Source organism: Barbus barbus, assembly GCF_936440315.1.
Source record: "Barbus barbus genome assembly, chromosome: 8".
NCBI lineage: Eukaryota > Metazoa > Chordata > Actinopteri > Cypriniformes > Cyprinidae > Barbus > Barbus barbus.
Window position 1 is genome coordinate 17,456,263 of NC_136736.1, and position 12,716 is coordinate 17,468,978.

Here is a 12,716-nt window from a genome sequence, read left to right on the forward strand (position 1 = left end):
GCCTCCATAGCCGTGACAGGGCAGGACGAGGATTCACAGATGGCCTCCATAGCCGTGACAGAGCAGGACAAGGATTCGCAGATGGCCTCCATAGCCGTGACAGAGCAGGACAAGGATTCGCAGATGGCCTCCATAGCCGTAACAGGGTAGGACAAGGATTCACAGACGGCCTCCATAGCCGTGACAGGGCAGGACGAGGATTCGCAGACGACCTCCATAGCCGTGACAGGGCAGGACGCGGATTCGCAGACGGCCTCCATAGCCATGATAAGGCAGGACGCGGATTCGCAGACGGCCTCCATAGCCGTAACAGGGCAGGACAAGGATACATAGGAGGGTACCACTGACACCTCTGGAGGTTCTACAGCAGACGCCGCCACCTCTGGAGGTTCTACAGTGGTAACATCAGGAAAGAAGTAGAGTTCAGTAACAGGACAGGTACAGTGTTCATCAATGGCTCCTTTGACCGTGACATGACAGACTGAGAGTAAATTGCTGGGCGCCACCACTATACAATGAGCTGAAGCGAGCACCGCTTCAGCTCATTGTATAGATTCAGTAATTATATAGTAATTATAATTACTATAATTACAAAAAAAGTTATGCTGTAAATTCTATTTACTTACGCTGTAAACTGCGGGCTGTTATCTAAAGTGTTACCCAATATTTATATAGCATTTATAAATCTTAGTTAATATTACGTAAAAAACTTTCAACTACATTATTAATTAAAATGTATAGTTAATGTACATTAGTTAATGTACAACGAACTAACATGAACATTTTTATTAACTAACACTAATAAATACTATAAAGAAATATATATTGTTAATTGTTAGTTCATGTTAGGTAATAAAAAAATAAAAAATAGACCTTATTGTAAAGTGTTACCAAAACTTGTAATGATTTTATCCACACTATTACATCATCTTAAATTTTTTAAATTATCTTAATGACCTATAAGCATTTGTGCAATAGTTATAAACAACTATATTATCAGCACAGTACATATTAATTTATTCTATGTACTAATTTATCATTCTAAAAACATTTTTTTATCCTATAAGGTGCGTAGAGCCCTTGTGCCACACCTGGGTCACAGCCTCTGTGTGCCAAATGTGTGTGCCAATTTTCAAGTGTTTTTGAGAATCCAACCCGATATTCGAAAAAAAAAAAAAATAATAATAATCCTTAGGGGATCAATAAGGGCCCTGATCCAGACTTGGGCCCTAATAATAACCACTAGACACAGGTTGGCTGAAAAAAGTTGAGATATAAACAAAAAGGGGTGGAGATGTCGCAGAGAATCTGTGGAAGTGAGTTGTAGAGTTTGGGTTCTGAATGATCTACCACTCACTAGTGAAAGATGGAAATATGGTACAGTCAGTAAAGGTGCAACCATGCAGACAGATGATGGGGAGCAAGATTGTGAACACATTTAAATGTTAACCGGGATTTTTATGAATGCAGGCAGTGACAGGTAACATATAGAGCAAAGGGGTAATGTATTCAGACTTATTAACTGAAATAATGACTCTGGCAGTAGGATTTTGAATATATTGTAATCTAGCTATGGTTTTAGGAGGTAAACCAACAGAGGGATTTACAGTATTCAAGGCATGAGCTTATAAAAAAGCATAAATAAGGGTTTCAATGTCTTTGAAACAGAGGGCAGGCCACAGTTGGGCAATATTGTGAAGGTGCAACATGTGGTTTTGAAAATAAAGTTTAGCCTGTATAAGATTAGAATATAAATCAAGGATCAAATATGACATTTTTAATAGTCTGATTGATGGTGGACCAAACGTAACTTCTGTTTTATCATTATTAAATTAAAGGAAGTTTTAATGTAACCAGATTTTGATGTCAGCAGTACAAACATTTAATGAGTCAAGAGGAAGTGCAGGTCATCAGCATAATGCTGAGACTGTGACAGTGAATAATGTGACCAATGGGTAACATATTTTACAGAACAGGACAGGACAGGGACACCTTGAGTGAGAGGAGTTGTATAAGATCTGAAGTCATGAACAGCAATGAATAATTGTCTATCAGTAGGTTAACCCATTTAAACCATTATGAGAAACTAAGTATTATTATAAGAAAAAAAACTTCATTATTATAAGACGGTTTCTTACTATTTAGTGATTTTTTTTTCAGAATATGAATGATGATGATTGTTGTTGTTATTATTATTATTATTATTCTGTATAGTGAGGTATTAAGTCATACCTTTTAGAAAGTTTATTATTATTATTATTTATTTAATTCTTCTCTCAAACGGGCTTCCATAGTAGGGGGAGGGCCAGTGGGAAAGAAGAGTCATCTCCTGAGGAAACGCCGCAAATACAGATAACACACTTAAACGTAACGTTGTGGTCATGTGAAAGAAATCCTTGCGTTTGGAAGGAAATGTGGGCGAATTGAATCATCTGGAGTTTTGATGGACTAACTTGTCAGAAGACGTCAAGGACTTTCTCTCGATACGAATAACTTAAACGAAGGGTTAAAAATATCCGCTTTGATGTATTTGTAATCTACAAGCAATATAGCCGTGAACAGACAATTGCCAAAGGTTTACTTTGAAATTATAGCCTGAAGATATTTGGTAATCAGTGTAATGTTAAATTAATCTGATAAACAGTTTTAGCACAGCGTCAAACGTTTCGTACAAATAATGGAAACAATATGCGTTGTTTCTTTGCTCATTCTACTGACTGGACACTTCGTCTTGATAAGTGCTCAAGGGAAGGGGCAACTTTCCACAGGACTCGTGTCTCCAACCCTGACATCTGCACTTGGAAAAGGCAGTGTGGTCAATGAGTCCATGCATCGACGACCAAGAGTTTTGCCGCCTATGTGCACGGGTCCCACAGAAATAAGAGATACTTTCAAGTATATTAACACCGTGGTTTCATGCATTGTGTTTGTAGTTGGGATAATCGGAAACTCTACGCTGCTCAGAATCATTTATAAAAATAAATGCATGCGGAACGGACCTAATGTCCTCATTGCAAGTCTGGCGCTTGGGGACCTTTTGCATATTGTCATAGACATTCCCATTAACGTCTATAAGGTAAGCACAATTTGCAGGACAGCTTTTATTTAATCTTTAATTACAATAATAATAAAAACACTTCTCTTTTATAAGCACATTTATGTATTTTTTTTATTTTATGACCTTAAAATAAACAAACAAACAGATAAACGATAAGTAAACACAACGTTTTATGCCATTATTTCATTTTCCTTGTCTGCAACGTTAACAGTAACAGTTTTGGAATCAGACAAACAGGTCTTCACTGGCATTTAATAAGCATTCCATTTTTCAGCTGTAGCTAAATACACACATGCTTCTAATTTCACTTCAGGAATCCTGTGACAATGCCAATGGAAAAAGTTATCTTACACAATGTAAAAAATATTACACTGAATTTTTTTTTTTTTTTTTTTGTGAACCCAAATAATTATGTCCAACTCTAATTGCAGTTTCTGACAACAGTCTGTTTAATTAAAAAATCTTGTCAAGGCAACTAAATATCGTTTAGCATTTTGCAATGCACTGTGAATTGTATTCTGTTGTTCTTTTATCTTTATGTATGATATTCAAAGCCTGCTACATAATATGAACTTAGCATATTTGCATTTTAAAAGGCAAATATTTTAAATCTGAAAGTTGCAATTAGATCCAAATACGAATATAAATTAATATAAAGATTACATCAGTTTTGTTTCAAACAGCTGAAAAATTATTTTAAGGTTTACTGATATTTTCTCTTATGGGTTATGGCCTAATGAATATCTGAACTCTTCATGAAGTATATCAAGTTAATGGGTGTACATGAAAACATAGGATAGAAAATTATTTGGTTCAGCTCATCAGAACATCCATGATCTGACTCTATGAAACCGAAAAGCAATTTTCAAAACAAACCCTAACCCTAAACCCTCAGCCTCTAGAACACGGTGCTATTAATAATTGTGTCACTAAAACAGGTTAGATTAAATTTGACTGAATAATTTTTTTTTCACTGTAATTTTCTGTTCTGTTTCTGTGTAATTTTGGCTCTTGTTGACCCAAAAGTACCTGTCTTTCAGCTTCTGGCTGAAGATTGGCCATTTGGTGTTGGACTTTGCAAAATGGTTCCCTTTGTACAAAAGGCATCAGTTGGCATCACAGTGCTGAGTTTGTGTGCACTGAGCATAGATAGGTATCTGTATTTTGTTGTATTTGTTTGCTCTTAGTACCTCAGTATCTAGTATTAGTATATAGTATAGTACCATTTAATCTGGCATCTGGCACTGACTTTTCCCCAAAGGTTTCGAGCAGTGGCATCGTGGAACCGCATCAAAGGCATCGGCATTCCTAAATGGACAGCCATCGAAATCATTTTGATATGGGTGCTGTCCATTATACTTGCAGTGCCAGAGGCCATTGCCTTTGACATGATCACAATGGACTACAAAGGAGAGCAACTTAGAATTTGTTTGCTCCACCCTATGCAGAAAAACAAGTTCATGCAGGTCAGTTTGCATATGTACAGTAAAGAGGCTCCATGTTGTTGTGTTTGTGCATGTCATACAATGTTTGGATCAACAAAATGTTAGGCAGGAAACATAGTAACTGGATTATTTCAGTTGCCTTAGTGAATGTTAATAATGATCTTTGTTATATTCCAGTTTTATAAGTCAGCCAAAGATTGGTGGCTTTTCAGTTTCTACTTCTGCATGCCGCTGACGTGTACTGCTATCTTCTACACTCTTATGACCTGTGAAATGCTTCGAAAGAAGAATGGGGTCCAAATTGCACTCAGCGATCAACTAAAACAGGTCAGAGCACTCTCTCCTTCCTCTGTCCTTTTGAACGTTTGCTGTATTTTCTTTTCGAGAGCGACCATACAGTCCCTACACATAGTCTAGTACCCAAAGTTTATTAAAGGGGTCACAAACTGAGAAACCCAAGTTCTCTTGATCTTTTGACATACAGTATAAGAGGTCATTCTATAAAAACATCCTGCAAGTTTCAGAACTCCAAACTTTGTTGTTAGTCTAAAAACGGCTTATATTAAAGGCAGTCTGCCAAACTGACCGCTTTTGGAATGTTCTACTCTATGATGTAATAGTAATCCACAATAAGCACCACCTCGATTCGCGCATGTAGTGCTTACGAGAGAGGCAAACGTGCAGGTCTACGCAGAAACCAAACGATAAAGATGGCTCTGAAGACAACAAGACGCTGTGCAGTGGAAAAACAGTGTTTGTGTTGCCTTCCTTCTGATCCCAACATTAGCTAAGAGTGAATGAACTTTATTTTTAATGAAGATCCAAACCACAACAGTAAGAACTTGGACCTTTGTTCACTTCATTTTACCATGGATTCGTTTCCAAACAAGGCACAATTCGACACAGGATTTTCAAAAATACTGAAGCTAAAAGACTATGCTTTGCCAACTATATTGGATCCGACAGTAATGTCGCAACACAAGTTGAGTAACTGTTTTCATTACATGGTCACTATTGCTTTGTCTCTTCTTACAGATCATTTGATATGTATTGAGTTATTCATGCGTTTTTGACCTATATCACAACAGCATCAATCTGAGGAATGTACGCTGTCAAACATGGACAACTATTAATCAGTCATAACAGTGGGCATTTACTTCCGAGTCTACAATCCACCACGCTTATTCAAATGGAGCGTTCTGAGAGGGGTAAAAACAGGACAGAAAATAGCTTGGCACTTCTAAATTGTGATAACAATATAAGTGGACCTCAGAGAACAGTACAAAATTTAAAAACTGTAGTTCATGATCCCTTTAATACTCTGCTGGTGGTTTACTTGTCATTATGTCTTAATGCACTGAAATTGTCCAAAAAAAAAAAAAAAATCAGCAACAGACATGATTGTGCCCTACAGAGGCGTGAGGTGGCTAAAACCGTGTTCTGTCTGGTGCTAGTCTTTGCACTGTGCTGGCTTCCTCTGCATCTCAGTCGTATTCTTAAGCTTACCATTTATGATGAAAGGGACCCCAACCGTTGCGAGCTTCTGAGGTAAGAACACATCCTCTATTTTCATAGACTTCTCTTGTTAAACACTACAATGTTGCTCTAAACCGGTAAATTTGACACTTGAAGGACAAGAGTTCCAGTGTGTAATCTAGAAATAAACACTCTTTCTGTTAAAATCACAGACTTAAAATCTTTCTGTTAAATCACAGACTTACTAATAATGAAACTGTTTGTTTGTGTGTTTGTTTACCTGTAGTTTCTTCCTGGTTCTTGATTATATCGGGATCAACATGGCATCAGTGAACTCATGCATAAACCCAATCGCTTTGTATATGGTTAGCAAGCGCTTCAAGAGTTGCTTCAGAGTAAGAACAGACTGACAGATAATGATGGACTGCTATGATTTAAAAATAAAAAAAATAAATATAGTAAAATAACCAATTTATATAGTCAAAGATAGATGCTTCAATTTTATATTATGTTGTGTATAAGAATAGTTAATTTTATGTCTTAGTGCTGAAATGAAAGTTCTCTCATATGTTAATAAAAATGTTTAATACTTAGTGCCACTTCACATGAAACACATTTTTTTCATTCTACTGCCTACTTTTAAAGGCATTATAAAACTTATTTTTCTTGCAAGTGTGAGCTATCAGGCTTATCTACTTGATGTATTGATTCCAACTGTAGTTTACATGACAAATATTCATTATCCTCTTCTGTTCCCTTCCAGTCATGTCTGTGTTGCTGGTGCCTTCCTCCTGAAATGTTAGCAATGGATGACAAGCAGTCCTGCATGAAGCTGAAGGTGACAGAGCGAGGATCTGAACAAAGCAATAGCCGTGCCTCCAACAAATACACTTCAACTTAGGTACTGATCTGCGTACAGATATTGGTGGCCTAAAAATTGCATTTAACATTTAGCTAATGCCATAAAACCTAACTCTGTGTCAGCTGGAGGTATACTCATTACAAGTAAATGTGGTGCTATGAAAGGTATAAAGAAGTCTTTTTAAGTCCCAGTTTTTTATTCACTCCTGACTGGCATACATGTAGTGCTAGGAACTCCTAACTGCAATCCACAGTTTTTAACATTATGATAATGTTTTAGAGGTTCTGGGAAGGTTAAAAAAGTCAAATTCAACTGAATGATTTAACAATGATTCAACATCAGAAATATTCAACCAAATTTGAAAGTGACTTCACATGTTCTCTGTAGTTCCCTGTACATTGAAAGAAGGGGTTTTCAAACCAGTCCTGGACCACCCCCAGTACTGAACATTTTTATGTCTCCCTTATTGGACACATTGGATATACATTTCGGTCTCTACTAATGAGCTGAAGAGTTGAATTAGGTGTGTTAAATCAGGGAGACATAAAAAATGTGCAGTGCTGGTGGTGCATCAGGACTGGTTTGAAAACCCCTGATATAAAGTTCAAGTTCAAGTTTATTTGTATAGTGCTTTTTACGATACAAATCGTTGCAAAGCAACTCTACAGGAAATTAAGTTTCCACAATATATTTATATACTGCAGACCCTTAATATATTTAACTTATGGCAAAATTTGGTAATTCTGTATGTTGTCTGAGCATTGGCATCCTCTGAGGGGTTGGCATCATCTCTTCTCAGGTGTTTGGTCATCTCAGATCATTAAGGGTTGGATCCAGACTGAAGCTTCAGTAATTCCTAGTTACCACGGGATGTTAATCCCATGACAGAAACGGAGAAACAAATAGAGACATAATTAGCGTAGCTGCTGTTCCATCTAAGCAAAAATTATTTGTTCAAAACAAGCTAAAGAATAATAATAATGTACATTTGATCAGATATAACTGCAGTACAAGATTATAAGATGCATTATGTGAATGCTTGGATAAAGAGATGTGTCTTTTAATCTAGATTTAAACTGAGAGAGTGTGTCTGAACCCCAAACGTTATCAGGAAGGCTATTCCAGAGTTTGGGAGCCAAATGTGAAAAAGGTCTACCTCCTTTAGTGGACTTTGCTATCCTAGGTACTACCAAAAGTCCAGAGTTTTGCTACCTTAGGGAGCGGGTTGGATTGTAGCGTGGTAGGTACGCAGGAGCTAAACCATTTAGGGCCTTATAAGCAAGTAATAATATTTTGTAAATGATATGGAACTTAATAGGTAGCCAGTGCAGAGACTGTAAAATTGGGGTAATATGATCATATTGTCTTGACCTGGTAAAGAATTTCCAAATGTAATAAAGCAACTGATTGTAAGAACAATGCTAGGTTTGTTTTTGGTGTACATATATGGAGTTGCCCTGCAGCATAGTTCAAGTCAACAACCTCATTTCAATAGCTCTTTTATGCCAGAAAATACATTAACCCTAAAATTGAGTATATTTCTTATGTGATTGTGATTATTATTATTATTACTACTACTACTATTACTATTACTACTACTATTAGCTTTGAGAAGTTATACTTTTTTGATTGTTTGTTTTGAGGGGGTTCGGCCATGTGTTTAATGATAATATATTTGTCAATGTGCACATGCTTGCAAACTTATACTGTGATTATCTCATCTGCCTAGTGGAAGAACAAGAATTACTTGAGATTTACACAAGTTGTATGATTAATCTTCCACATGGCTCAAGGCCTCAGACATTTTACTAATCATTTAATTGTGTTATAATTCCTGCTGACTCTTAGTTTTTTTTTTACTAATTTGTATATTTCTTTGTCCATCTATTATGTAAGACTTTATTTAATCTTAAATGTTGCAAAAAGCTTATTTAATAAAAACAAAAACATGTTTACAGCATTTTCAGTTAATTGTGGTAACAATGTACAATAATGTCTCTGTTGTTAACATTAGTTAATACAATAACATAAACTAACAATGAGTAATATGTTGTATACAGCATTTGCTAATCATTGATAATGTTAAAGAAAAAAGAAATATATATATATATATATATACAGTATATAATTTTTTTTTTTTTTTTTTTTTTAGTATTCATATTAGGTCACAGTGCAACAGTGTTAACAGATACAACTTTTAAAGGTGCCATAGAATGCATTGATACAATATTTTAAATTGTTCTCTGATATCTGCATAGAAGGTATGTGGCTTAGGTAAGGGATTCTCCAGAAACGGTTTTACATGTGCATTTACAACTCTAGGATTTCTCCCTAGAATGAAATGGTTTGTTATTGGCTTATTTGGAAGGGTCATGAATAATAATGTGGAGCTCTGCTCTGATTGGCTGTTTCACAGTGCGGGTCATTTTAGTAGCTCACAGGAAGGAAACACAGGGAAGAAAATATTTATTTCAATACTTTCTCTCGCAGTTATATCATCGTGTAATTATACTGTATATAAAATGCAGGCATCAGGGAGCCGCTATTAATATGCGGGGCACTGAAACGGCTTTCAAATTTAATTTAATTCCGCTTTTTACTTTCACTTTCGAGATTCGCGATTTTGAGAACACGAACTCTGTTTATACTATGGAGTGGCAGTACTTACTACACATTTTACAAGATCAGATACTTGTCAGTGCTCAGGATCTGTAAATCATTCGCCATCATCCTCAGTCATCTCTCCTTACTCTGTTTATGTGGTAAGTGAAATCTTATGTATTGCAATGTAACAGGCTACCGCTAGCAAGGAGCTAACCATGTCCCTTTAGTGGCTCGTGTAATTTTATTAGGATGCGTTATTTGCTGTCCGTGCCTTTCTGAATACAGATACCAACCCATCCCTGCACATCACATCCCTTGCACAGCCTGGAACATAACATTTATTTAAATGATCTGCCATTTTCGCTGTTGTCCTCACTTGTTTCTTCACAATACCTGCAGAACTTCTGATGGTTCGGCTGGCGGCTGGCCTAGAACATGGGCATGTATATGCAAAAGTTGGGGGCGTAACTATTAGTGATCCCGACTGTTAGGTCACAGTCGGTGTTATGTTCTGGTTCGCCTATTTTTCAGTGGTCTTTTTTATTCACAAGATTTTCATAAGAAGGAGGAAACAATGGTGTTTGAGGCTCACTGTATGTAATTTCCATGTACAGAACTGTTATTATGAAACTATGCCAAGGTAAATATAGTTTTTCATTCTATGGCACCTTTATTATGTTTTTTTTTTGTTTTTTGATTTATTTTTCTAAAAGATGATGTCACTTGTAAATTTAAAAATACAGCATTAGGGCATTAAAATAATTAGCAACATGGAGACAACTATATAGTGATTAAAATATGTCTGCCATTTAGCAAAATAGAGGGGTTGTTTTTGTCTGTAATTATTCTTCACTGTCAGGGACAAATGTGAAAATTTATCTTGTCACTCTGCAGACATGTATGTGTACGATTGTTAGGTTAACCTTTTAATTACATTTTACTTAAGGAAGACAAGATCTTATATTTGTAGTGGAAAATGCACTTATTAGATTGGACAACCTCATTTTAAGTCTTGTCCTTATTTTATGCTGTATTTTATATTTAGTTGTTGCATCCTCTGTGTCTACTGGTCATATTATGTGGTATTAAGTAAATAGTCTAACGTTTTCAGATAAAGTGAGTTAAACATTTTCTTGATAGGAAATTAAAATTTTCCCAAATTTTCTTCTGTTACCAATGTAAACCAAAGATGACAACATGTAGGAATGAACCTAAAAGGCAGTAGTAGGTTTGTGAATAGCCTCCTCTTAAACAAGATCACATGGTTCATGAGCATGACTAAAGGACATCATGTGAGATGTTTTGAAAAAAATTATTTATCTCCTGCCCAGCTCTCCCTTCTTTAAATGATCGTAATGCATGACAAATTATGCCATGAAAGAGTCTCTCTGTTTCATTTCCAGCCGGATCCTTCCTTCTACAATCACTGAAATCTACAACAACAGCACCTGTTATCACATGATCACATGAGGGGCTTCCCACCTCATCTTCACAATGAATCTATTTCCATTTCTTATTGGATTAGGATGCCCCTTGACCTCAAAAAGGTCACTCCTTGAGGCATTTCAGCTTTGGATGAGATTAATGTTTCAACATAATCAGGATGGTTTGTTTTCAAACAATTTGTCTTATGCATAATAATGCATAATAATGTCAACAAAATATTTAAATGTGTAAAAACTAAATGTTTTCGTTTGTTTGTTTTATTTGTATAGTATTTATATTAAATCTTTAAAAACTACATTAAAGAAGTTTAGTGTTAACTTAAAAAAAACTTTTTGAAGAACAGTGGACAGTTTAACTGTTCGGGACAAAAACGGGGCCTCATGACCCCACACACACACACACAATACAAAAATCATCTGAATCATCTAGGTTACATGGTATTAAGAATGAAGCTTGAGTACTTGGGTCATTTTTATTTTTAATTTGTGCTGTGGACTATGTGCCTTTTTTTTGGTGGTTCACTTTTATTTGAACAACAGAGCTCATGCTGATTCATTAAGTTGCACTGTATGCTATTTTATCCATTAGTTTTCCTCTTAGCGGCCATGTAAATTTGACTATATATTCTTCTTTCCAGTCAAAATGCAGTTCCTTAGGGTTATAAATTATAAATTAGTGTTATAGGGTAATTGCACTACTTTCTAATTTTATTAGCTGAAAGTAACCATGCGCTATGCACTCAGGAAATGGCTTCATGTTGAGTAAAAGCACAAGTTTTTGTTCACAATCACACGAGTGATAAGCTAATGGGCAGAAATATTTGTGAATCAGGGTAAGAATTACATGGTTTAATTTGTATCTTCATCAATATGTGTCTTTATATTAATTTTTGATAATAATATGAATAAACATTTATATATAAATGGTTCAAGAGGGTAGGCTACACTTATTGCATAGACGGAGAAAGAACATATTGTATAAATGCAAATGCAGGGAACTACAGAGAGTGTCTAAATTGCATCTGCACAGCTTGCCCTTTTGTTAATTTTAACTGTTAAGTTGAATGTACGAAGCAAACTGTCTGCTTTATCAACCATAACATTAACAACACTGAAATAAGAGTGCATATGTTCGTTATAGCATCGGTAGACTATGTCAAGGTTGTTTTCTGAATTGTCTTACTGTAGAAAAGTAAATGCTATAATATTTTACTTAACGGGAACATAAGACAAAGACCCTTACATCATCCTGACGTGTCTTTTAAAATGGCCGGTATAAACCATTAAGACAATGTTTTTACACAATGATGAAATATGAATCTCTAATACAGACAATATAATATAATCTATAACCAGTGCTTGAAGTGTCAAAAAAGAATTGCTGGTACTCCCCATCTTGTTTAGGCTATTTAATTTTTTTTATATCAAATACCATTGCATAATCTAAAACGTACTTTTTTTGTTATGACATACTGATTCAAATTAGTAATCAATAATTAATTATTATTCTACCTCCCCTGACATGCTCTCGTGCCCGACACACTGATAACCCCTGAGGTAGACCGACTCGCTTGCATTCTTTCACGTGAATTGTCAACCCAGTTTCACGGCAGTTCGTGACATAGTCACATAATTTTAATCTATTGATTCGTGTTCACTGACATGAATTCCTTCTTTTTTCATGTCACTCAGCACAACTTTCAATCTAATGTATTTCAGTAGGGAGTAACTTTCGTGCCTGCACCATATTTTTAAAGTGAAAAATCGTAAAGTGAAAATCTGGAGCAGTAAGCGTGTAAAGGGTTTCATTCCTGGATCAAATGGGG

At 35.7% G+C, this 12,716-nt stretch overlaps 1 protein-coding gene across 1 annotated transcript; it reads left to right on the forward strand.

The window, feature by feature from the left end:
• Positions 1-2,307: 2,307 nt before the first annotated feature.
• On the forward strand, positions 2,308-8,800 carry LOC306873926 (endothelin receptor type B-like). Its single transcript, XM_079423502.1, has 7 exons — positions 2,308-3,076; positions 4,099-4,211; positions 4,320-4,524; positions 4,681-4,830; positions 5,918-6,051; positions 6,266-6,374; positions 6,743-8,800. Exons 1-7 carry the CDS (start codon positions 2,678-2,680, stop codon positions 6,878-6,880), a joined length of 1,248 nt encoding a protein of 415 aa, XP_079279628.1. The 5' UTR covers positions 2,308-2,677; the 3' UTR covers positions 6,881-8,800.
• Positions 8,801-12,716: the final 3,916 nt, after the last annotated feature.